Raw genomic sequence first — 26,939 nt, forward strand, 5'->3', positions numbered from 1 at the left:
ATGAATTTTTGTTGGTTATCTTGGGATTTTTTTGAGATATTTGTTATGAACTAAACTCATATGAGTTAGGATTTTTATGGAGCCTTAGTATTGGATTGTTGGTGTTTTGATAAGAGGTACTATATACAGTTTGGAGTTTATTCATTCAAGTGCTTTTCATGCATACTACTTGCTATTGTTTGATCAACTTTCGTAGGTTAACGAGTTAATTATAATATTATGAGGGTTATATTTAATTGAGACAATACTTGAATGGTGCATGATTATATCTATTAATTTTAATTTTCTGATAATATATACATATATCGTTACCTTACATGATCACGTAAAATTGATGCTTAATTGTATTCTTTAAACTGGGTATAGACATATGTTAGTTTAATTACAGAATCTACACTATAGTGATTTCGAGAGAAACCTATGATCATTCAATTTCAGGTTAATGAACTGTGATTTTGCTCTAGTATTACTCGGCTTTATTACCGACAAGAACATATTAGGGGAAGTACTTATCTTGACTCAGCTTTTCGTATCTAAACATATCCATATCTCTTTGCTAGTGTAATATTAGTTAATTTAGTGTTAATTAATTAGTTGATTAAATTAAACCAAAATTAGTTCTTATGTTATACAACTGAATTATTTGATATTAATTTTAATTTACACACATAGACAGTCCTTGAGGAACGATATCTGGTATATACTATTGTATTACTGGTTTCCAATTGTGTACACTTGCACATCAGTATTTTACGCAACATTTTTTTGGCGCCGCTACCGGGGATTGTTTAGTGTTGATTGCAAATTTAATAATCTTGCAGTTTGGTTTGATTTTATGCTCAGTTGACTAACTCTTGTTGTTTATCAGATTTAAAAATATAGAGTTATGTATTCTCCATATGCGTTGGATATTATATTTGAGGAAGAGTGTGCTGCTAGAAATTGTGAAATTTTTTCCCTGCAGGAAATAATAGTTTCTATGTACGAGATGGTTAATGAGTTATGCACGGGAGCAAATCAACTTATGTGGCAACCATCGATCCCACCACGTAGTCGAGCTGACAATATTTCGTGTCTTTGTTGTTGCGGTGCTCATACCTATGACTACTGTCCTTCCAACACAAATTCTATTTTCTTTGATGTCAATCGGCCATTGGTTCAATCTCCCAATTATTAATGGATCAATCAAGGAGCTTATCTTGGAACTTCACCAATGGACTCTAACTATTCATGTTTTGAACAACTTCAAAAATAAGAGCTTGACAATGAGAAAGAGCAATCGATACCCATGTTAGTTGAAAGCGAAAAAGAGGTGGAGGTCTCTAAGACGACATCGAATCTTGAAGGATAAGTACATGAATCTTCCGTAAACTATGTTATGCAAGACATGCCCGTACATAACAAGACTAAGTCATCTTGACAACCCTAAGGATAATTTGTATGATAATCTAATTGGATATTCTGTAATTGTATTTCTTGAGACTGTAGAAATGTTAAGTAGATTATACTGGAGGATTTTTCTGTGAACATCCATCAAGTTAAAGAATAAACTCTAGAAGAAGGTCAAATCCTGATCATGCCTCAGAGAGAAGTGTAACATCTTGGAGTTGAATAATGTTGTTCTAGAAAAAATGTTCTAAGTTAGATATCGACAAGTCACAGATCAAGGAATATCGAGAAGCATGTCGGGAAGTGTTAGTCGCTAAACACACGCTAATAATACACGCAAGTATACGAGTTCACAAGTAGTATAGAATCTTTTCTAGTTCATTCCCACAAAGACTGGCTTTGGTTAACTAATTAATTTATGCACTTAAGCAACAATGTATGGTTATTATTCAATGTTAAGACGATAACAAATTGAGGTTGTTTATAACTAAGAATTAGACTAACAATTATAACTAAGGGAATAAGATTGACTGAATTAATATATATGACAAATATGGGATTCTAACTTCATTAAATACTTCATTCAATAGCCTTATCGTTCTTAACCTTAGCATGCAATGGTGATGACACTAATCAGACAACACGAAACTGATAAACGCCAACTTTCGTTGCACGAATACCATACTATCAGACATCCACAAAAGAGATAGAAGCTGAATAGACACCAATTATATTGAGACCCTATATGTCTATATTATTTGACAGCATAACGGTTTAAGCACTAGTTATCTATCTTGATTACATAGGGCAAGTAAGATGGTTAAAATTACCTACAAATCATGCATAACAAATACATGAACCTATGCTAGCATGCCAATTTCTATATCCTTAAATTCACGTTCGTTTCATTAAGAATTAACACACTATCTTATAAGTTCGCGACGCTCATAAGACGAATACGCACAACCAATACTAGGCTATCATATAATCACCACATACTAAGGCATCGAAACAATTTAACTAAAGAAATCCATAAATAAATCCGTTAGAACCCCATGATAACGATTAGCCCATAATCGGACTCATCATCAACGTGGGTTCCGATGAAAGCATGGTATAACAAACGTAGTCTTTATAACGAATAAATAAAACCAAGTACGAAACAAGAGTAAGGTTCACAAATAAGAAAACTAGCATCTAAGTTACAACTTAGAACAAAGATTCATAAGTAAAAACAAGATCTTCTTTGTCTTCATTGAATCGTGCTAATACGGTCTTCTTACAGCTCCCCTTGATATGTCTCCGGCTTGATATCTTATTAAAAATGACCTAAAGTTATTTATATAGCAGCCCTGATCAGCAGAGAAGTCCAGAAATCAGTCTTCTATTCAAAACAGGATTTTTAAAACACGACCTGGCGTGGCCGCGCGCTTGATCAGCGCAGGCGCGCTGGCTCTCTGAAGTTCGGCGCGCCCGCGCTCAGCGCGGCGGGCGCGCTGGGATTCTGCCAAAACTTTGATTTCTTTTTTTTTCTTGCTGATTTGAGCCAGTCTTCGCCAGATTTATTCCTTAGACACAAACCTAACACCATATTAGTATCAAATCAATGCTAATTCACCTGATTATCAGATTAATGTCTGAAATGCAAAAACACTAAAAACACATTTAAACACCAATAACTTGAGTACAATTACACCAATTCAAAGCTTAATAGAGCATTATAAAGTGTCATAAATGCCACTTAACAAGAAGTCAAAAAATGACTTTTAGAGAAGTCCCAAGAGATATCGATAAGTCAATCTGCATGTAGAGATATAGAGATATTGACAAATCAAATCCTCATGTAGAGAACTAGAGATATCGACAAGTCAAAAGCTTATGTAGAAAACTGGAGATATCGACAAGTCATTCTACTTGTAGAGAATTGGAGACCTCGACAAGTCAAAAATACATGTAAAGAACTCACGATATCGATAAGTCATTCTACTTCATCTCTACAGAACAAAAGAGATCTCGACACACTATCTCATAATTCAAAATGCAGACAACTTGAAGATTCAAGATTATCAATCAAAAAACAATTGTATCACTGAATTGGAAAACCTACAAATGCAGCTGGAAGAATACAAGATCAAGGTCCAAGATTCACTGGACAAAGGAAGGTCACAGAACTACTAGATTCTGCACAAATTTGCTAACAATGGAAATGGAAATGTACAAAATAGCTTTAGAAACTGTGTTAGTCCATTTTAGTGCAAGTTTTATAAACCCGTGCATGTTGATCTATAAAGCATGTCACAGGTCCTTTGTTTAGATGTAACAAACAGATCTAGAAAAAATCTTGCATTCTCTCTTAAGAATTGTAGCTGATTACTTGTCTTTAAGAACACAGATTCGTAGTAAGACATATTTGATTTAATACAAATCAAGTGAGTTTTTGATAATCTGCTTGTATGTTTACATTTGAGTATTTTATCTCTACAAGTTCATACATCTGTTTTGTTCCAAATATCCAAACACTTTCACATTTAACTAAAATTCAAAAAAAGACATTCACCCCCCCCCCCCCCCCCCGTGTTGCATTTCATACCTAACAGACTATATTGTTGATATTTTGGTTTCTGATAAATTAGAGCATATCTCATATCTCAAATAAACTAAAAGCTCAAGGATTGTGCAGGGTTTTCGATAATGGTGTGTTTATGAACATCAAAACCCACAGATTGTTAGGGTACAAAGTTGAACATCTTGGTAGTTACTCATTGGAAGAATGACTGAAGTTGGTGGAAACATTGAGAGGAACTGAGATCATTAAAGAGCTGGAGTGCCTTGTAAGATTGAATGACTTAGTTAGATCTCAGTCTGTAAATGAAAACTTTAGCTAATTCTGTAATTTAAATTCTCATTGTAACTGCTAAGTGACAGCTATGTGTAAAAAGATGTAATTTGTCTATCTTTCTTTTTCTCATTTCAGCTTGCAATTAGTCTTGTTACTAGGCATGAATTTGTGACAAGCGGTTTTCTCACAAATTGAGGGAGATACATGCCTTAACATAACAAGACTAAGTCATATTGACAATCCTAAGAATTAGTTGACTTGTAATAGTTTGTGTAATCTGTAAATGTATTCGTTGAGTCTGTAAAAATGATTAGAAGACTAGTGTAATAGCCCGCACTTCTGAACTATTAATTCTAAATCGAAACTAATACAAAATACAATTATTGATCCAAAATTCTATTACAAAGGTACTATTACTAAAGCGCAGCAAAAAGCGGAAGTCCAAAAATCAATCTACTCCAATTTTAAGTCCTCGAACACCAATACTAACCAACTCGAATCTTAGACGAAACCTAAAATTGTAAGAATGAGCTATACAACCCAGCAAGAGACCAATCGATCCAACTAGTTGGCCAAGTAACATGAACACATATAACAAAATACGATACGACATACGACATACAAAACAAACACTTTCGATACACATTCTTATTCTTATTCTATATACACAATACACATACCACATAAACAACAATAATTCAAAATCAATAACTCATGCCACGACCACTACAACCCGGTGATAACAGTCCTAAATTTTTTGAAAGCTGTCACTACAATCCGGTGACTGTGGTCCTAAGTTCTTATTCGATATTTTTGCAAACCGTGGCATAAATCAGATATCCAAAATTATCATCTCGACACAGCACATATACAACAATACATATACTATAACACACAAAACTTTCAAATATATCATCACTTAGCCCATATTTTGATAATCAAATATACACGCATAATACACAATTTTGAAAATACTAGTAAGATCGATCAAAAACTTACCTCTAAACCTGATCAGATCTAAATTTAATCTTTTTGACCCTTTACGACGTTTTCTTGAAAAATACAAAATACTAAAATTGTAGATAACAAAAAGACCTTTCCGAAAAGTCCAGAATCAACGAATTCTGACTTATGATGAATTTTCTACGAATTTTACAAGACTGCTGATTTATGCTGAGAATAGCCCTACTGATTTTAATAATAAAAGCAAGGAAGACAAATAGGGTGTATTTATAACGATATATAACCCTGTATCTTAACCTACAAGTTATCCATATTATAATCTGATCCAAATTTTAGGCCCATTGGTCTAATTTAAATTTTAAATCCTAATCCTTATCCAATTTTAATACTTTTTATTCTATTGTTCTATTATTAATCTAATTCTAAAAATTATGGGATATTATATACTACCCTCCTTAAAAAGAATTTGGTCCCCAAATTCACAACAATCCTAAAATTTGTGACACGTCTACCCCTTGATCTACCAAAGGTCAAACTATGGCCCACAAGATCGAATTCTAGGGAATGAACTAGTCTCATACCTAACACATTCCGAAGGATAACTTGCTCTTGATACCAACTGAGACAGCCCGCACTTCCGGACTATTAATTCTAAATCGAAACTAATACAAAATACAATATTAATCCAAAATTCTATTACAAAGGTACTATTACAAAAGCGCGGCTAAAAGCGAAAGTCCAAAAGTCAATCTACTCCAATTTTAAGTCCTCGAACACCAATGCTAACCAACTCGAATCTTAGATGAAACCTGAAATTGTAAGAATGAGTTATACAGCCCAACAAGAGACCAATCGATCCAACTAGTTGGCCAAGTAACATGAACACATATAACAAAATACGATACGACATACGATATACGAAACAAACACTTTCGATACACATTCTTATTCTTATTCTATTCACACAATACACATACCATATTAACAACAATCATTCAAAATCAATAACTCATGCCACGACCACTACAACCCAGTGATAACGGTCCTAAATTTTCTGAAAACTGTCACTACAATCCGGTGACTGCGGTCCTAAGTTCTTATTCGATATTTTCGCAAACCATGACATAAATCAGAGATCCAAAATTATCGTCTCGACACAGCACATATAAAACAATACGTATACTATAACACACAACACTTTCAAATATATCATCACTTAGCCCATATTTTGATAATCAAATATACACGCATAATACACAATTTTGAAAATACTAGTAAGATCGATCGAAAACTTACCTTTAAACCTGATCATATCTGAATTTACTCTTTTTGACCCTTTAGGACGTTTTCTTGAAAAACACAAAACACTAAAGTTGTAGAGAACAAAAAGACCTTTCCGAAAAGTCCAAAATCAACGAATTCTGACTTACGATAAATTTTCTACGAAATTTACAAGACTGCTGATTTATGCTGAGAATAGCCCTACAAATTTTAATAATAAAAGCAAGGAAGACGAATATGGTGTATTTATAACGATATATAACCCTATATCTTAACATACAAGTTATTCATATTATAATCTGATCCAAATTTTAGGCCCATTGGTCTAATTTAAATTTTAAATCTTAATCCTTGTCCAATTTTAATACTTTTTATTCTATTGTTCTATTATTAATCTAATTCTAAAAATTACGGGATATTATAACTAGACTGGAACATTTTTCTATGAACAATCATCAACCTAATGAATAAAGCTTTGGAAGAAGATCAAGCCTAATCATGCCTCAGAATGAAGATACACAGCTTGAAGAAGAATAATATTGTAGATTGAAAAATGTTTAAAGTCAAATGTCGAGAAGTGACATATCAAGGAATATTGAGAATTCATATCGAGAACTGTTCAAGCATGTAGAGAAATCGTATCGAGAACTATTCAAGCCTGTAGAGAAGTCATGTCAAGAACTGTTTAAGGCTGTCTAGAAGTCATATAGAGATAGAAGTTACATAGAAGTCTCTACAAGCTACAAAGATCTCTATCGCGAAGTTATATAGAGAAGTGAGATATCGACAAGTGAGTCTATATCATGATGTGGAGATGTCGACAAGTCAATCTATATCGTAACGTAAAAATATCGACAAGTCAATTTATATCCCGATGTAGAGATGTCTACAAGTCTTTTTATGACGCAATGGGAGATTTAGACAAGGCTTTTGTACTTAGAAGATCTCGATAAAAGTTTCATTTACAGAATGCAATTATCATGAAGATTCTAAATTGCCAGTCAACAAACCATTTTATCATTAAAATGGAAAGTCTACAAATACAGCTTGAAGAGTGCAAAGATCAAAGGCCAGGATGTACTGGACAATGGATTGTAGCAGATCTGGAAGATTGTCTGCAGATCTGTAGCACTTAGAATATAAATAGACAAAAGAGCTTTAAAAATTGTGTTAGTCTATTTTAAAGCTATTCCTGTAAACTATGCATGTTGTTTTATAAAGCATGTCATAGGTCCTTTGTCTAGAAGTAACAAAAATAGTTTATATCTATTGTAATTCTCAGAAGTAAAAGCTAAGTTCTAAATATTCAAGAACTTAGATTTGTAGTACAACCTAGTTGATTTTGAATAAGATTAAGTGAATTTTGATGATTTTTTTCTCTGTTCTTTACAGTTAATTAATTATCACCACAAACATACTTTAGCTGTTGAGTTCAGCACATCCTAAAACACTAAACTTGATTTACTTGAAAAAGTTTTAAGAAAAATCAAGAAACACACATTCACCTCCCCTTCATGTGTGCATTTCATACCTAACAACATGTTTAATTGGAAAGTGTTTTTTTTACTTCTATAGTTATTATATTTTCTCAGTATTTCAGAATAATTGAAAATACCAAAAAAATTGAATTTAATTTTAAGAAACTGAAATGGAGCGTGGCTTAGTAAATTAGTTTTTGTATAAACGATGATGTATCATGTGATTATCAGGTTGATTAATGCTCTGAGTATGAGAATTTATTGAAATTAGGTATAAAAGTTTTAGAGAATAAATTAGTGAACAAATTATTCCAAGTTGTACTTGAATTTGTTGGATTTTTTAAAAGTTGTCTCTATAAATCATGTTACTCAACTCATGTAGTTTGGTCCATTCTTGCATGACTCTATCCTATTAGTGTATATCCGAAGTTGATAATTCTGCATCTTTCATGGTGGATCCGCATGTTAGGACATTTAAAACGGTTGTATAACTCCAGTGGTTAAGAGTTTATCCTATGTCATCCCAGATCATGAGTTCGATCCTTACTCACCCCGAGAATTTATGAGAACAAATACTCATTTGGAAGGCTACAAGCCATATTTGTCAAAAAAAATTGATTTACTAGAAATAATTAATTTTCTACTTGTAAATTATCGCCAATTGGATATATGATTACAGTTTTCAAAAATTGAAACTATTCGGTTTAAGTATCGATTTGCGATTTATCGGGAGATTTTTAAAAAATCGGATGATATATCATCGATTATCGGGAATCGATCAAATTGGACAAATATTTTTAACCAATTTTTGAGCGATTTATCAGCGATTTTTGAGAAATCGATTTCTATAACCATCGTTGGATACATTTATAACTTATTTTTATAATTTATTATACATAAAATCAACATAATAATAGTAATAAATTATTTAAAAATAATTTTATAACATTTGTATATTTTCATAAAGCCTAACTGTTAAATTTAAAATTAATAAGAGAATCGGTGAACGTGTTTCTAATTTTCATAAATTAATTTAAAAACTGATTATAAATTATTTTAACTTAATACACAATTAGTTAAAAATTGTGATAAACTGTCTAAATCCTTGTATGTAGACCACGTTTGGTATGGGTCCTAAACAGGCCCAACAAACTCTCACACTAGGCCTTGATTATTTAAAAGGCCTAATTATCAATAATGAATTACGAAGACATGATGCCTCGTGAATAGAGATCATCTCTCGTCACTACGAAAAGGAGACACGAGTCCGGTTAGGGCTCAGACCTTAAGTGAGCACGCCCCATCTATAGGTCGCATTGCTAAACAACGGATATAAGGTCCCTCCCAATTAGGGGTCACATCTAATTAGTATCTTTATGAAAAGTTAATCTTAACTATAAGAGAAGATGTGAGGACATGCTACCTTATCACATAGAACTCATCTCATAATCAACTTATATTATCTATTCTCTATTGACTCGAAAACCCATGACCGAGCATCAAGGGAACGCACGGGAGGAAGAATCGCTATTTGTCATAAGGTTTGTCGTGATCGCACATACCCTCTATATGGTCATATCTCATGACTAGACCCTAATGGGTTGCTTGTGAGGCCATACTCTCTATTAAACCACATAACATGATCAGACTCTAAGGGGTCGTAAGGCTTCCAGGTGTTCTCGTATTTCATTATGACCATTTACAACCCACTAAAATAGTGTAATTTTGACACTATCTTAGTGTCAAAATTACACTATTTATAAAATAAACTCCAACCCATTTACAATATATCAATAAGATATAATATTATTACTTTTCTAATAACAAATAACTTGTTTGGATATTATAGGATATAAATGGGATATGATATGACTAAATTTATTTTTGTTAATAAAGGTAAGGGGATAATAGGAATTATGAATTACACCAAATTTGGAGTAAAAATTACACCAAATGTTTGGTGTCACGCTATTTATTTGGTGTAACTTTTACATTATTACAGTGTCCGGTTGGAGTTGATTTTACACCAAAATTGTACTATTATTGTAATATAGTGTTCGTGTTCGGTTGGAGTTTCTCTAACGAGATATCATTGTCAAATGCCATGATAGCTTATTCTAGCGTAATTGGGCTTTGACCATGGACAAATATGGGTTTTTTACGGACGACCCCACGATGAACGAACTTGGTTCTTGATGGACTAGATCAAACCCAATCTCATATGACTAACTTGTCCTCTAAGAATTACGTGAGACTTGAACCTCTATAAAAAAGTACGTAGGTCTCTTATTTACGAATGATCAATAATTTGAATTGAGAGAGAATAATCAATGTTCCTATGACATTTTAATAATTAATTCACATGTTCCGTAAACACAGCTTCAAATTTACATAATTTGTTTCGTAATTTCAGCAACAATATTTTTCGAATTTTCCCCTCACAACCCTTTCTTTTCCGTTAAGCAATGAACAAGAACATTTTTGCGATGCTACCGTATTTGCATAATTAATATTTAATATTAGCCAATTTGTTTGAATTACTCTGCTGCTAATTGGTCTCCGGCGGAAACTCTCCGCACCTTCGTTACTTTTTAAAGGTTTTGTATATCTTGTCCATCCAATTGATTTAATAACTTGACTTCAAATTTCAAACATTATTTTTAAAATATTGTATCACATTATCGAAACTGAATGTTCATGTACATAAATACTATTTTACTATGGATAATGCAAAAAACAAACAAAGTAAGCAAGTATGGTCGGTCAACTTAATGCCACCTCATGTAATATGTCCGTTTGAGAAATTTTAAAAAATAAATACTCCCTCTATCCAATTAAATTCTATACATTACTTTTTGCTACGCTTTTTAATGCTCATTTAAAATATAACTTCACAATATATTTTTTTATTTTTTTTTTCTGAATAAAAATTTTATGTTTAATCTTTTATTCAATTTTTTCTTAAAAAAAATATTATAAAACTATACTTTATAGAAGTCTCGAAATACGTGCAAATAGTGAACGTATATAATCCGGTGGGACGGAGGTAGTAACTTATAATTTAAAATTAATAAGTGACTTTAAAGTGATAAGTAAATGAATACTTCTATACTATAGTATTATAAGCAGAACACCCTCTATTTGGTAGTTGCTCGATACAGTTGTTTGGTAGTTGCTCGGTACAGTTGTTTGGTACGACAAATAACAACCGTCAGAACCATTGGATACAATAATAAAATATTATTATATTAATATTTAAACTGCTCTCATAGATTCAGGGTTCGAACCCCGTCAACAGCTTATTATATTTAAACTTTTTTATTCTTTATTTAAACAATATATTATATTATATTATTTATTTTCAGTCAAGTCTCAAATTATTATAAAACATATATTGTTATAATTTATTATGTTCTTCAATTTATTTTTCAACTATTGAAAATTATATTATAAAATATATTATTAAAAACTATCGAATGTTAAAAACTATTCGTGTATCGCACGAGTTATAGGCTAATATAAGTTATGTAAGCATTTGGTTAATTTTACTTATAAGTTAGAATTTATTTTAACTTCAATGAACTAAAATAAATAATTTTTAAATATTATTATCTTAATTCATGACTTTTAAATTAACTTAACATTTAAAAATATATATATTTAAAAATTAAAATTAATAAAAAAGTGAAAAATCAAAATAAGTTAAGAAAAAATACATCATTACTAACATTCAACTTATCAATTGTAAATTAAACTTATAAGTTGGGTAAACAAACAGTCCAAGATAAATACTTACAAAATTATAAGCTATAAGTAACTTATAAACGGTACACAAACAAACAGACCAGTGTATAGATAAATGGATATGGCTGTATTAATTAAGCATGAGTCCATGACCATGAGAACAAGTCGCGTAGACAATTTCAACAATGAACTGCACATTCTTGAATTTCAATACTCCATCAATTTCATATGTCTCCGCTTGCATTACTATAAATAAGCAACTCTCGCAAACCTTCACTTTAGTTAAGTAGTCTTAATCCTATCAATCTAATTAAGTAGTCTTTTAGCATGGGAAATTATTCAGTACTTTCTGTTGTCTTGTTTTCAATACTTGTAGCTCATTTTACTACCCTCAACCACCATGTTTCTGCAGCTGAAACTTGTAGGTTCCCAGCAATTTTCAACTTCGGTGATGCAAACTCGGACACTGGTGCATTTGCTGCCTGGTTTTTCGGCAACCCCCCTTTTTTTGGCCAGTCTTTCTTCGGTGGATCAGCAGGACGAGTGTCTGATGGACGCCTCTTGATCGATTTCATTGGTCCGTTCGTGTTCTTGGCACATCGATCTATTCGTGTCGAATATCCTGACTTGCTAGCATGCATTTGTGATAATGATACTTAATTTTGCGTAAATTGGCTTGCATGACTAATGTTTTCCTTTTGTGATGTGTTTAGCAAGTAGCTTAGGCTTACCATTCCTACATCCATATATGGATTCTCTGGGCGCTGACTTTGCTCATGGTGCAAACTTTGCTGAAATTTTATCCACCATTGCACTTCCCACATCCAACATCATTCCTGCTGTTAGACCACCCCGTGGACTTAATCCCATCAATCTCGACATTCAGGTGTCTCAGTTTGCACAGTTCGTAAATCGATCACAGACTATCAGACAACGAGGTGCGCTATACCATCTTTCCTTAAAATTCATCAACATCATGTAGTTAATATTTATTAACATTATTTTTATGTAACAGATCGATTAATAAAGTATTGTTGATCTTTTTCAGGAGGAGTGTTTAGGCAGTTGATGCCAAAGCCGCAATATTTTGCCCAGGCTTTGTACACAATTGATATAGGCCAAATTGATATGACCCAAGAGTTGTTGGCCAATAAGACTGACGATGAAGTTAAAGCAGTTGTACCAGGCTTGATTGCTAGCTTATCATCCAATATCAAGGTAAATCATTCATATGTGTACCTACGCATATATTCTCAAATAATCACTTGTTCTCGCGCTAAAAAAATTTCACGCCTGAATGTAAACCTGCATATACATCTAAAAGTTTTAATAAGCTTGTGAAATAATATTAATGTTGAGCATATGTAAAATTTCAGGTATTATATAGCTTGGGAGGTAGATCATTTTGGATACACAACATCGGACCTAATGGTTGTCTTCCGATTCTTTTGACTCTGGCTCCCGTCCCAGACAATCAACTTGACAGTGCCGGTTGTGCAAAACGCTACAATGATTTAACCCAATACTTCAATTCCGAGTTAAAGAAGAGTGTGGAGCAACTTCGGAAAGACCTCCCCTCAGCAGCATTCACATATGTAGATGTATATACTGCTAAATATTCTCTTTATCAACAACCAGCAAAATACGGTACATTTATCCATCATGCTCCTTCATTAGTAAAAATAAGAATGTTATCTGTGTATTGGAGACGTAGGTTTACTGATGTTGTTGTTAATAAATCTGAAATGCAGGATTCACACATCCTCTGGAATCATGTTGTGGATTTGGTGGAAGATACAATTACGGAGAAAACAGCTTGTGCGGGTCAACAATAACTGTGAACGGGACTCAAAGAACTGTCGGACCCTGCCCAGATCCCAAAGAGTACATCAACTACGAAGGCCAAACCTACACTCAGGCAGCTGATCAAATTACTTTTAACAAGATTTCCTCTGGAATATTTTCCGACCCCCCTAATTCCTTGAAAGCAGCTTGCCCAAAATAGTTAATTTCCTGCACTAACCTTATTTTCATGCTCATGAGATCTGAGCTTCTCGCCGGGATTCTTTTTCTTTTGTATACTTCAATATCAACATGCACTAATTATAATTTTACTTTGGATCTGTCAAATCTCTGATATTCAATAAAAACATTAGAATGTAAAAATTAGCACGTCGTCGAGATTTGGTATCTTCGTGGTGAATTTATAGTGTAATCAATTAACTGCGTGTAACTTTGTGGTTATGCTGTTGCTTTCAACGTTGTCATGGCCTATTGTCCAAATTAATGTGTCAATTAAATTTGCTAATCCTGATATTCCGGGGCTCTTTTTCTGCTTGATTACATAACTGATTCTATGGTTGAATTTGGATACCATTTTACAGACTAAAGTTGTTGGTTGATAAAGTGTCACATTATGTGATTGCAGAAACATGAAACACATAGACAATAGCATACATGATAAAAGCTAAATCATTGCAGGAAACCTATATGTCATCAACACGAGCGAATGAAAATTGGGGACAAGCTGTTTTCAATGAATTAGGTGGATGGGAAAGTTGTCCGGTGGAAATCTTGTTAAATGTAATTTCATCGGCAGCCTGAGTGTAGGTTTGGCCTTCGTAGTTTATGTAGTCGGATGGATTTTCACAGGGTACAACGGTAAATTGAGTCCCATTCACTGTTATCGTTGAACCGCACAAGCTGTTCTCGCCATAGTTGTATCTTCCTCCATATCCACAACATGCTTCCAGTGGATGTGTGAATCCTGCATTTCAGATTTAATAACAACAACATTATTAAGGACGCCTATATATATTTTGATACACACCTTAAATTTAACTAAATCCGTCCCATTTATGATAATTCTTTCATTTTCCGTCATATCTGTGTTAAGTATGTGAGGGAGTACTTGTTCATTTCAGCAGCGGTGTCGGTATACTTACCGTATCTTTCTGGTTCCTGATAAAGAGAGTATCTAGCCGAATATATGTCAACATATGTGAAAGCTGCCAAGGGGAAGTCTGTTCCAAGTCCATCAACACCTCTTTTTAACTCTGTATTGAAGTACTGAGTTAAAACATTGTAGCGTATGGCACAACCAGCACTATCAAGTTGATCGTCCGGGACCGGAGCCAGGGTCAAAAGAATCGGAAGACAGCCATTAGGCCCCAGGTTGTGGATCCAAAATGATCTACCTCCCAAGCTATATAATATCTGGAATTTTACATATGCTCAACAATAATATTATTTCAAAAGACTGCATATCTATATCCAGAAAGACTGAGAAACTAAAGCAGTTAGTTCTGTGTATGATTTACCTTTATATTTGCTGTTAACCTATTGATCAAGCCCGGTACAATTGCTCTAACTTCGTCGTCAGTCCTATTATTGAGGAACTCTTGGGTGAGATCAATCTGGCCTATATCAATAGTATATAAAGCTTGCACAAAGTCTTCTGGTTCTGGCATAAACTTCTCAAACGCTCTTCCTGAGAAAGATATATAAGCGGTAAATATATATAAACAGATTGAAGTACTCGTATGTTTTTATTAATTTCAAAGAAAAATAGTAAGCAGGTGTACCTTGTGTTTGTGATCGATTAGTGAATTGTGAGAACTGAGACACGACCTGAATGTCGAGATTGACAGGATTAAGTCCACGTGGTGGGGGAGTAGAGGGAATGACATTGGCAGTAGGAAGTTGAATAGTGGAGAAAACGTTGGCAAAGTTAGCACCGTGAGAGAAGTTGGCGCCCAGGGAATCCATGTAGGGATGTAGGAACGGTAAGCCTAATTCAGTTGCTAAAAAGAAACAATATCATTACTCATGCAAAGTCAATATATAAGAAAAAGAATCACCGAGTAGACAAAATATTAGGGCAGCTATTAAAAAGGCATACCAATGAAATCGATGAGGAGGCGTCCATCGGAAACTCTTCCTGCAGATCCATTAAAGTAGGACTGACCAAAGAAAGGCGACTGCCCGAAAAACCAAGCAGCAAATGCACCAGTGTCGGAGTTTCCATCCCCGAAGTTGAAAATTGCAGGAAAATCACAATGTTTTGAACATGCAGAAACATGTGATTGAGATACAAGAATCGAAAATAAGAAAACAGAGAGTGCAGAGTACATGCCCATACTTAAAATACTTGGTTGTTTTTGGAGAATGAAAATGTAAAATGGGGGTATTGAATATTTGGAATGAGTTCAAGGCAAGTAGATTTATATGATGTAGTCTTTACTTAAATTCGCACTTCACCACCCAGCCTCAGTACCTGTTGACAGGGACGGAGGCAGTCCGGCCACCCCCAAACTCCTGTATATTTGTGAAATTAGTATTAAAATTTATGAATTTTTTTAAATATTTATATATTTAGTAGTAAAAAAATTTTATTTTTAACTTTCGCCCCGTAAAAATATATAAATTTTATGAATTTAGTACTAAAATTAATGATGTTTACAATAATAATAAATTTAGATACACGAATTTAAGTATATTATTATGTACATTAAAGTTGTTAAAAATTATATTTATTAATTTATTTAATATATAATAAATTTAAAATATATATTAGTTACTCCGAAAAAAATTTCGCCACCCCACCCACCTGTTTCTGGCTCCGTCCATGGCTGTTGATAATAAGAACTCAAAGATTTGAGTCTCCGTTTAAGTTTGCAAATAGTTAAATTACTAAGTTGATCATAATAAAAATCTTATACGACTCTGTTTAAACGCCGTGTGATTATCAAAGTTAACTGATAGTTAAACTTGCGGTGCATGTTCTTCTTCACATCCCCGGTATATTTCAAGTAAAGCAGTAATTTTAGGAATATGATTAATGCAAATAATTAACTCAAGATAGATATGAACACGGAGAAGAGAGTTGTTCATGAGCAAAATATTAGCCAAGTTAAACATGAAAATGTGTTCAATAATGAGACGAGCTTTAGAAATTACATTCTTATAGAAACTAAAATTGGGATATTCAAATATGTTAATTAAACTTACATTAGAATTCATTTTAGTTGTTATCGTGGTTCTTGAATTATAAATTATATTATTAAATGGTTAATATACGAGATTTATTATGATTTAATATTCACGGTGACATTTTCGTATTTTTTAATAATATATCAAGATTCAGTTTCAAGAATATTTGTATTAGAGAAAACTCTTAAATAAACATAACATACAAAAACGATTATAATCAGAAAATACTTAAACTTCTATCCATTATTCAATTGATGGAATTGACATTAATCATACATGTAGGTCTATTTATTTTGTTGTGCAAGGCCTATACTGCAACAAAACTAAATCAAATTGACAATTCTTAGTAAGTTGTATGATAATCTAAGTTTACATTTTGTATTGTAACACTTAAGTCTGTAAAAATGTAAATAGAATAGACTAAAGTATTTTTCTATAAACAGTCTCAAGCCTAAGAATAAACTCTGGAAGAAGATCATGAAAATCATGACTCAGAGAAAATGTGAAGAAATTTGGAGTTGAATAAATCTGTTTTGTGAAAAATATTCTCAGTCAAGAAGTCTATAAGTATCAGATTAAGTGTTATAGAGAAGTCATTCGAGAACTCCAGAATGACTTATCGAGAAGTCAAGAAAAGCCACTAGACTACTCAGAGATATCGACAAGTCAAATTGAATACATGAAGATTGGAGATATCGACAAGTCATTTTTTCACTTGAGAACTCTGAGATATCGACAAGTCAAAATATCAATAGAGATCTCTGAGACAACGATAAGTCAAAATAACACTAGAGATCTCTGAGACATCGATAAGTCAATTTGTCACTAGAGAACTCACAGATATCGATAAGTCAAAGTGAAGACATGAAGGAGAGATCTCGACAAACCAAATTCTCTTATAGAGAACTCAGAGATTTCGATAAGTCAATCAACTATAGAGCTATTAGAGATCTCGATAAGTCATTATGCTTATCGAGATGTCGAGTTCTCTATATGACTAACTGGAGATATCGAAGTAAAACTCAAGTACATAATGCAGATCAGTTTAATATCCAAGATTATCAATCAACAAACAAATCAATCACTGATTTGAAAAGTCTACAAAAGCAGCTTGAAGAGTACAAGATCAAAGGCCAAGATTAACTGGAAAAGTAAAGTCACAAGCATGCACGATTTGCAAAGATACACTAAGACAGAAATAGAAAGATTGGTTATCCAAAAGTTGGGTTTAGTACATACTGTTGCATGCTGTGTAAAAATCAGTGTTTACTCTTCTATAAAGTAAACATTGGATGCTTTGTTTTAGAGATAACAAATAGATTTAAAATTTCTTGTAACTCTTAAGAGAGAAGCTGAGTTCTTAACATACTAAGAACCCATAAATTTATAGCAAACACTAGCTTGATTTTAATATAAAATTAAGTGAGTTTTGAAAGATAATTGTGTTCATATGCATGTTTTAATTATTCTGTTAAAACACATTATCTCTACAAATAGATTACAGATTAAAGATCTTGGAAGAATGAATACACAGAAACTTAGCAGTATCAATTCCCCACCTTTGACAGATCTAACTATACACTATGGAAAAAGAAAATGCCGTTGTTCATCAAGATGACTAGTCTACTATACATTCAGATCCTCAAAAATGGACCCTTCACTCATATGGTAAGAGTTGAGGAATCTACAGATGGGGACATGGTCATTCCAGCATATTATGCTCCTAAAGACCCTTCAGAATACACTGAGCCTGAGAAAGAAAAAGTATCACTAGATAGTGGCTTGCAGCTGATCTTGATAGAGTCACTTGACAATGTAATGTACAATAACATTGTCAACTGTGACACAGTCAAACAAATCTGGGAGAAAATAGAGATCTTGTGTGAAGGAACAGAGGAGGTTAGGTCAAACCAAAGGAAGATTCTTGTTTCTTAGTATGAGGGGTTTATGACTAAACCAAAAGAAGGAATCACTGAAGTTTTTGAAAGGTTCAATAAATTGATAAATGACTTGCAGCTACATGATAAATATGATGAGGCTGAGGTGGTTAACCTAAAGTTTCTGCTAGCCCTTCCTGACCATCTTGAACAAAAAATATTAGCCATTAGAGAAAGAAGAGATTTGAGCAGAATAACTTTGGAAGTTCTATATGGAATCTTGAAAACTTATGAACTTGAAATGATGCAAAGAAAGTCATTGAAAGCACACCATGGTCATATTATTGATGGTTCAAGTGCTTTAACTGTAAATGACAGAGAAGAAAGTGAAGATGAGCAAGATGATCAAGTTTCAGTTGTTCAATCTATAGAACAGAAGAGCAAAGGACCTTAGAAACAAGTTGTGTTGGAACTGGAGGAAAATGAATATTATACCTTGGATGAGCTAGATGAAATGGACCAATTCATGGCTTACTTGGCTCGGAAGTTCTCCAATATAAGAGTCAAGAAGCCAAGGTTCTTCAAAGGCAAGGGACAATCCTCCAACAGCAACAATTGGAAACCAAAAACTCAGTACAATTCAGTTAGCAAAGGTGGCTACAAAACAGGATCTGTGGACAGATCAAAGATAAGGTGCTTTATGTTGGGAACCACGGACTTAGGGTGTTACTACGTTTTATGATAAAGATTACGAAAAGAGGATTACCTTGTTAATGGTTGATTCCACGCTCTTCTATTGTATTCCCAAATTCCCTTGAGCGAAGTGTGGCCTCCGTCTTCTCAAGTTATCCTCTCTTCTTGCTCCTTGGTGGCTACAATATGTTTTCACACAATTCCAAGCAAGAAGAGAATAAGAATATATATAGGCTACAATAGGGACCATGGATAATTAGGTTGAGCCTTCTAATTACATCTTGAGCCTAGCCCAATGTAATAAAATATTAATTCAATCCACTAAAGAATTAATATTTGCACTACCTTACCGTAATTTAATTAATTCTGTTCCAATATTATTTGCTTATTAAATTCCCCATGTTTAAAATATCATATGTCCATTAATTAAATAAATTACTAATAATTTATTTAATTAATATCTTTTATCCTTGATCATCCACTTAACCTTTATTTAATTATGCCAGAATAAATTCCACCTGCAGGGTTTCATATAATTAAATCTTTTTGAGCTTTCAAGGGGACATCATTAACCCGAATATTATCAGGACATGGATTCCTTCAATAAATAATATCCACCATGTATATAATTCCATCACCCAAAATATAATGATATAATTCAAAAGAATTATTTCATATATAAATCAAAGCATGTAAATAATATACACGTGTCAATTACTATTTCCGGATTAAGAACCTAAGCATTAATAATAACATAGAATCTTAGTTCTCCTTCTTAATCAGTATTAAGGGAACAATTCTAAATTTGATCCTGTTCAATATACACAAAGTATACTAGTATTATTTATTAGTCAATATAAACTAATCTAAATAATACTACAGCCATACCAGTGGATTGTCCAACACCACCTGTGCTGTGAACCTTATTATATTATATAACCGTATTTAACAATCTAATATTCTGTATCCCATTTGATACTAGATTGTTCACAATATATAATATTAGACAACATGTAAACATTCAAATGATTCTCAAATAAACTGGCCAGAAATAAATGTACATACTTCAAATAAATATTTTCAGTATACACTAACACTTTAATTGTGATGAGTTGGGTCACTTTGCTACTGAATGCAGAAAGCCTAAAAAGGTAAAGAAAGACAAGGTTTATCTTGAACTGGAAGCAAAGTATGAAGCTCTCTTGAAGAAGCAGTCTGGAAAGGCTTATATTACAGAAGGAAAGAGTTGGGATGACACTGATGCTGATGATGAAGATGAAGAAGTTGGAAACTATGCACTAATGGCTTTTGACCATGGAGAAGCATCCACTTCAAAATCAAAGGTACCAACTCTAACCACCATTTATTTAAATGCTAGTTAATATAAGGAGACTGTGGAAAAGATGAGTGTGGATATGTTCCATATACACACTAGCTTAGTAGCTGCTACTGAGGAAGTCAATAGGCTAACAAAAGCTAATGAGAAGCTTGAGAGAGAGAGAAGCAAAATATGGATCTACTGCTTGTGAAGCTTGAGTCAGTCAAGCAAGAAAATGAGTATTTGAAAAATAAGCTGAAGTGTGCCAATGCGATTGAAGTTGTGTTAAGAGAAAAGATTGAAAAGAATGAATTTAAGTTGAAATATTTCAGGAATGCATCTGAGTTGGTTGGAAAATACCATGAGAAGAATAAACCATGTGATCATATAGCTATTGGTCTTGACTATAATGCCTTGAACATCAAGAAGAAAGATAATGGTGGTAAACGAAAAGCAACAGAAAATGAAGATGTTCCAGCTATGCAGAAAAAGGTTGATTTACCTATGTTCAAAGCATGTGAAGTAGATTTGAGTGAAGAAGAGTTGATCATTAAGCAAGAAATTGTTGATGAAGACAATGAGAAGAAAAATGTAGAAACAACTCCAATTTCCAAAGCTGAAAAGAAGCCCATGGTCAACCAAAATTTCAAGACACCTGTCAAGGCAATGAAAACTGAAGATGCAAGAAAGAAAAAGAAAAATAGAAATGGAAAGATTGGGATAAACAAAAGTAACAATTTTGCTTATATTACAGATGCTCTAAGGAAAAATGTAAAAAATATGGCTCTGTAAATCATCTAACTCACCTTTGCAAAAATGTTGTTAGCAAGCCAGTAGAAGGAACATGCAAGTACAATGAAGCAAATGCAAATGATCCATACTCATTCTATGACAAGTTTGATTGCATCCCTTGTAACTTGAAAGTAATGAAAAGTTTCCACAAGCTGAGAGTAGACCTCAAAGAAGTAAAAATTGGGTCTACATAAAAAAGGGAAAATGCACGACAGTCAATGAATTCTATTTTATTTGAAATAACTCATTCTGATTCTGCTCACTCTGTTAACAAGAAAAAGGTACCTAACACTGCTTGGGTTGCTAAACACACTTAAATTCATTGTGTGGAGGGCAAAAAGAAGAAAGTCATATGGATCATAGACAGTGGATGCTCAAGATATATGACAGGTGATATGGCCCTGCTATCACAGTTTGAGGAGAAGGCTGGCCTATTAGTGACTTTTGGAGATAACAACAAAGGTTTCACAATGGGATATGGTAAATTGATTTCTGGAAGTGTTGTTATTGAAGATGTAGTATTGGTAGCTGGTCTTGAAGTGGATCTTCTCAGTGTCAGCCAATTTGTAGATAAAGGTTTCAAGGTTTAATTTAAAAAAGAAGAATGCACTTTTATCAGCAAGAAAACTGGTGAAGTTGCTCTGAGAGGAGCAAGGAAAGGAAGCTTATTTATTGCAGACTTGGACTCAGCAAATAAGAATGGAATTTGTTGCTTCTACATCAAGGCATCTGTGGAGCAAAGCAATCTATGGCATAAGAAGTTGTCTCATTTGAATTTCAAAGCAATCAACACTCTAGTTAAAAATATTTGGTGAGAGACATGTCTAATCTAGAATTTTCTCAAGATGAAGTATGTGATTGCTTGTCAAAAAGGGAAAATGAAAAGATCAAGTCACAAGAGTAAAACTGTGAATTCTATAAGTGCACCTTTGCAACTTATTCACATGGATTTATTTGGACCAGTTAATGTCCAGTCAATTTCAAGAAAGAGATATGCACTTGTGATGGTGGATGACTACTCAAGGTACACATGGGTAGAATTTATGTATTCTAAGGATGAGACTCCACACATCATAACTGAGCACATCAAGAAGATTGAAAAGTAGGCTGAAGATCAGAACTGTGTGAAAAGATTGAGAAGTGACAAGTAACAGAATTCAGAAATGCAACCTTAACTGAATTCTGCAAAGGCAAAGGCATTGTTCAAGAATTCTCAGCAATTAGGACACCTAAAAAATGGTGTAGTTGAGAGAAAGAACGGAACATTAGTGGAGGCTGCTAGAATAATGCTGCAAGATGCAAATTGCCAACTAATTTTTGGGAAGAAGCTGTGAACACTGCATACTATACACAAAATAGATATCTCATTAAAAGAATTTTGGGCAAGTCACCTTACTCAATCTTGTCTAAAAGAAAGCCTATTGTGAAGCATCTTCATGGTTTGGAAGCAAGTGCTATGTGTTGAAGGACACCACTAAATATGTGGGAAAATTTGACTCTAAAGTTTTTGAGGCAATTTTTCTGGGATATTCATTGGAAAGAACTGCATACGAAAGTCTATGTGATTGTGCAAAAGAAGGTCATGGAAAATCACAGATGTTACTTTTGATGATGACAAGTTCCCAGGCTTATAATGCCTTGATGAAACTGAAGCTGAAGCCCTAAAGTTGAAAACCTCAACATTGATAGTGATTCTGATGATGAAGCCGAAGTCAATACAAATCATAGAATAAATGAAGAGTCAACTGAACAAGTGAATCATGAGAGTGGAAGCTCATCTTATGGACCTGAATTTGATAGCACAAACTCAGGGGGAGAAAGAGAAGAAATTCTAGAAGTCATGTCAGTAATGAAGAAGATGCAGAAAACACAAGTCAACAAACTCACACAAGGAAGTGGGATAGAAGTCACACTAGAGAAGCAATTATTGGTGATCCAACTGCTAGAGTGAGGATAAGTGCAATGAAATGAATGTCTTCATGCATATTTTCTGTCACAAGTTGAGCCAAAGAAAACTGAGGAAGCCTTTCATGATCCTGATTGGATATCTGATATGCAAGAAGAGTTAAATCAGTTTGAGAGAAACAAAGTTTAGAAATTGGTTCCTGCACCAAAGAACAAAAAGTATTTGTTAGGTCCCAATATGTTTGTAGAAGGGGGGTTGAATACAAACTATACCGTTTAATCGAATAAAATGCCGAATAAAAAGGTGAAACAAAATTCAAGTTAAATAAAACTTTTATTAAACTTGAAAGGTGTTACAACAACGGTATCTGTTACAAGGGATTAATCTCAAATCAATTATTACAAATCTAGAATAAATTCGACATGAACTTTTTCTATTTTGCAATAATTAGAATCAAATGCTAAATGCGATTTGAGATTAAGTTCTAGGGATTTTGATCTGCTAGATTGTTACACAAGAACAAGATAAATAATTCTAGTGGTTTGGATTTTAACTTTACAATCTAGAATTTTGATCTTGAATAAAGCAGATGAAAAATGAAATGTTTTTACTTTTGTTTCTGCTGTGTTCTTGACTTGTGTGTTCTGTTGAAAATGATCTGCATCTGTTGTTTAAGTAAACAAAACAATCCAGTTGAATCAGCAAGACTTTCGGCAAGACAATCAAATGAACTGGCATGACAATCCATTTGAACTGGTAGGACTTTCGGTGAGACTATCCTTTTGAACTAGCAAGACAATCCCAATAGCTAGCAAGACAATCAGAATGAACTAGCAAGACTTTCGGTATGACTATCAATTGTCATACCGATTGTCATAGTAGTTCAAATCATATTGTCTTACTGAATTATTAATAGATTTTAATCTAATAAAAATTCTGAAAATCCTTAATATTAATTCTGAATTAATTAATCATTTAATTCAATTAATCAATAAATTAATCTTTGCAGATATAATTTATTTTCTTAATTAAATTATATGACTTAATTAATTAATAGAGAATTAATACTAATCTTGAGCAGCAACCATTCTTCTGAAAAAATCTTCTGAAAATCACTGTCAATTATGAATCAATTCCACCACTTCAATGTTGACACTCGATGTACTGTCTGGTTCATTAGTGACTAACTTCCGTGACATTTCTTCAAGCCTTGACCTTGATACTCTTGATTTTCTTCAGACTAAATCCTTGTAATAAATTGATACCCTGACGAGATCTCTGTCACTTGATTAAATCCACAATCTTGATTTATATCACTGAGGCTTGATCAATTTCTTGAGCTTCTTCCAGTGAATTAAGTCTTCAAGTCTGTAGATGAATAATGTTTCTTAACCCTTTGACAGATGTTACTTTATGAGATCTCTCTGACGATAGATCCACTATTTACTTATTACATTCTTATTTGAGTTGAGTTAAATCCTCGAATAAACAAATAGGCTATAACATATGCCTTTCAATCTCCCCCTATTTGCTTGTTAGACAATAACAAAAAATACCTAGAGGATAACTCAACTAAAAAATAAGAAAAAGATATAAGCAGTAATGCAAAGTAAATAGCAGAAAAGTTCTGGATTATATTTAACATTTTCCAGATTCCAAAAGAAATTTACAAGTGAATACAAGATAGATGTTCCTCTAGCCTGAAGATATAACTACATTAGTCTATCTTGATTCATAAAGCTCTAATCATATTACATTGAGTTTTGAGCTAATTGAATTCAGTTGTCTTCTCTTTTGACTTCACCTTCTTCTAAATCTTGAAGCAACTCCTTGTCAAAGACACGATCCTTTTCTGAAGTGAAGCTTGCTGGTCTGACTGGTTGAACTCCAACTGACTTCAGCTTATTCTTGAACTGATTGTACCTTTTAATATTCTTTTCACAATAAGCTTGAATCAAATCAGCAGCTTGAGTCTTCAACATGGATGAGTATCCAGCAGTTCTTAAATGATGTTCCATCCAGACCAGATGCTTAGCTGAGTAGTCTTTAAGAGATTGTGCATCTAACTTACAGATTTGAAGACAATCAGACTTAAAGAATCTCACCTGATGAGGATTGTTGACCACTTGAGGACTAGCCTTGCTGGCAAACTCTTTAAGCCTTTCTCGAAGAACTTCATTCAATTCTGAGCTTCTTTTTACTTTGTTGAGAAGAACCCAAATCTCTGACAAAGAACGATTCTCAAACAGATGAAGTGACACCTTGAAAGAATCTTCACTCTGACAATATACAAAAATGCTCATCTCATTTAGGGATCTGTCAAAAGCAGCTGTGATCCTTGAGACTCCAGTCTTGATAGCATTCATGTACATGTCATTGTTAGGATTTGAGATTTCCAGCTTGTCAAGAAGATGTAGGAACTGCCTATCATTGTTAGTGCTCAGCTGAGGTATATCAAGTACTCTCCTAGCTTCATCCCATTTTTCACCAATCTTCAGTCTGACATCTCTTCTCCTTTCTTGAGCCTTAATGTCATGAAGACGTTGCTTTTGAAGAGTTTCTGTTCTTTGTATGTCTTTCCTCATGTCAATGATCTGGGAGACCTTTTTGAGTTCAACTTCTTTTCTTTTGATCTCTGACTGCTGCTGCTGAAACTCTTTCTCAAAGATAGGATCCACTGTAGCTTCCTCTTCCCATTCTCCAAAATCACTTTCCTCTTCAGCTTCAAATAAACCATCTTTATCTTCGAAGACTGGTCCAGTGGGAATGTCAAAAATATCAAAGTCATCCTGTTCTCCACTGTAGTAGATATCATCAGCCTTTCCTTTGTCTCCAGGAGAGGTATCTTTTTCTTTTCCCTTTTCACTACTCCCTTTCTTCTCCCCCTTAGTTGAGGGATCCTCTACTGACTTTCCTTTAGAACCTCCATGTCCTCCATCACCTCCAGAGCCTGAGCCTCCACCAGACGGCCCTTCAAAGTAAGTTCTTTGTTCTTCATTAGGGCAGTGAGAATTCTTGATCATGAAATACAAGTGTTTCATCCCTTCATTAAGATATTCCATGTCCGTTTCTATCTTTAGAAATCTGGAGGAGTCCAGTGAATGATTCATTTCAACCAGGTCTTCAAGAGAAGTCATTCTTGTATGTAGAGAGCAGAAGTTAGAAATGTCATCAGCTGATAAAGTTGGAGTTTCCTGAATGGAATTGAGCTTTGGTATGACAGTGGTCTTGAGATCTAAGATATCATTCCTGATGAGTGCCAGCTGATTATTGACAGAGGTGTAAGAAGAAGACCGTTCAACCACTTGTGCTTTGAATGTTTGAGCTTCAGCTTGGCTTTTAGCAAGTTCTTCTTTTAAAACAGCAATTTGAGCTAACAGGTTTTCGGTGTCTGTGTTTGTGTGTGCTCTCACCTGAATTTCACTCGTGTTTGGTTCACTCACCTCACGTGCTTGTGTTTCTCTCAATATAATTGCTCGTGAGGAGTCTTCCTGTTGTTGTTCTTCTGTACCTGTAATTAAAATCACCCTAGCCTTTTCAAGAGAGGTCAGTGGTGGTGCAATGGGAATTCGCGAGTCCCGATCCTCAGTCAAACCTATCATTTCATGTGAAATAGATGTCTGAATTGCTTCAGGGATAGATTGACCGAGTTGCCCTCCACTTTCTC

The 26,939-nt window shown here is 33.7% G+C and overlaps 2 protein-coding genes across 2 annotated transcripts; one reads left to right on the forward strand and one right to left on the reverse strand.

Moving 5' to 3' along the window:
* Positions 1–11,946: 11,946 nt before the first annotated feature.
* Positions 11,947–13,905, forward strand: LOC141701354 (esterase-like). Its single transcript, XM_074505028.1, has 5 exons — positions 11,947–12,271; positions 12,408–12,632; positions 12,743–12,912; positions 13,071–13,341; positions 13,446–13,905. Exons 1-5 carry the CDS (start codon positions 12,022–12,024, stop codon positions 13,697–13,699), a joined length of 1,170 nt encoding a protein of 389 aa, XP_074361129.1. The 5' UTR covers positions 11,947–12,021; the 3' UTR covers positions 13,700–13,905.
* Positions 13,906–14,037: 132 nt separating this feature from the next.
* Positions 14,038–15,886, reverse strand: LOC141701353 (esterase-like). The gene is made up of 5 exons (XM_074505027.1): positions 15,596–15,886; positions 15,279–15,497; positions 15,015–15,184; positions 14,640–14,910; positions 14,038–14,461 (listed from the first exon to the last, which is right to left on the reverse strand). Exons 1-5 carry the CDS (start codon positions 15,831–15,833, stop codon positions 14,181–14,183), a joined length of 1,179 nt encoding a protein of 392 aa, XP_074361128.1. The 5' UTR covers positions 15,834–15,886; the 3' UTR covers positions 14,038–14,180.
* Between the last annotated feature and the right edge of the window lie 11,053 nt (positions 15,887–26,939).

This window comes from Apium graveolens, unplaced genomic scaffold (assembly GCF_009905375.1).
Source record: "Apium graveolens cultivar Ventura unplaced genomic scaffold, ASM990537v1 ctg3762, whole genome shotgun sequence".
Taxonomy (NCBI): Eukaryota; Viridiplantae; Streptophyta; class Magnoliopsida; order Apiales; family Apiaceae; genus Apium; species Apium graveolens.

Coding starts and splice junctions, on each gene's coding strand:
- LOC141701353 (XM_074505027.1), bottom strand. CDS start 15,833: ATGGGCATGTACTCTGCACTCTCTGTTTTCTTATTTTCGATTCTTGTA. Junction 15,498..15,595: donor CCTCCTCATCGATTTCATTG/GTATGCCTTTTT, acceptor GTTTCTTTTTAG/CAACTGAATTAGGCTTACCG. Junction 15,185..15,278: donor TAATCGATCACAAACACAAG/GTACACCTGCTT, acceptor TATCTTTCTCAG/GAAGAGCGTTTGAGAAGTTT.
- LOC141701354 (XM_074505028.1), top strand. CDS start 12,022: ATGGGAAATTATTCAGTACTTTCTGTTGTCTTGTTTTCAATACTTGTA. Junction 12,913..13,070: donor GCTTATCATCCAATATCAAG/GTAAATCATTCA, acceptor GTAAAATTTCAG/GTATTATATAGCTTGGGAGG. Junction 13,342..13,445: donor TCAACAACCAGCAAAATACG/GTACATTTATCC, acceptor TCTGAAATGCAG/GATTCACACATCCTCTGGAA.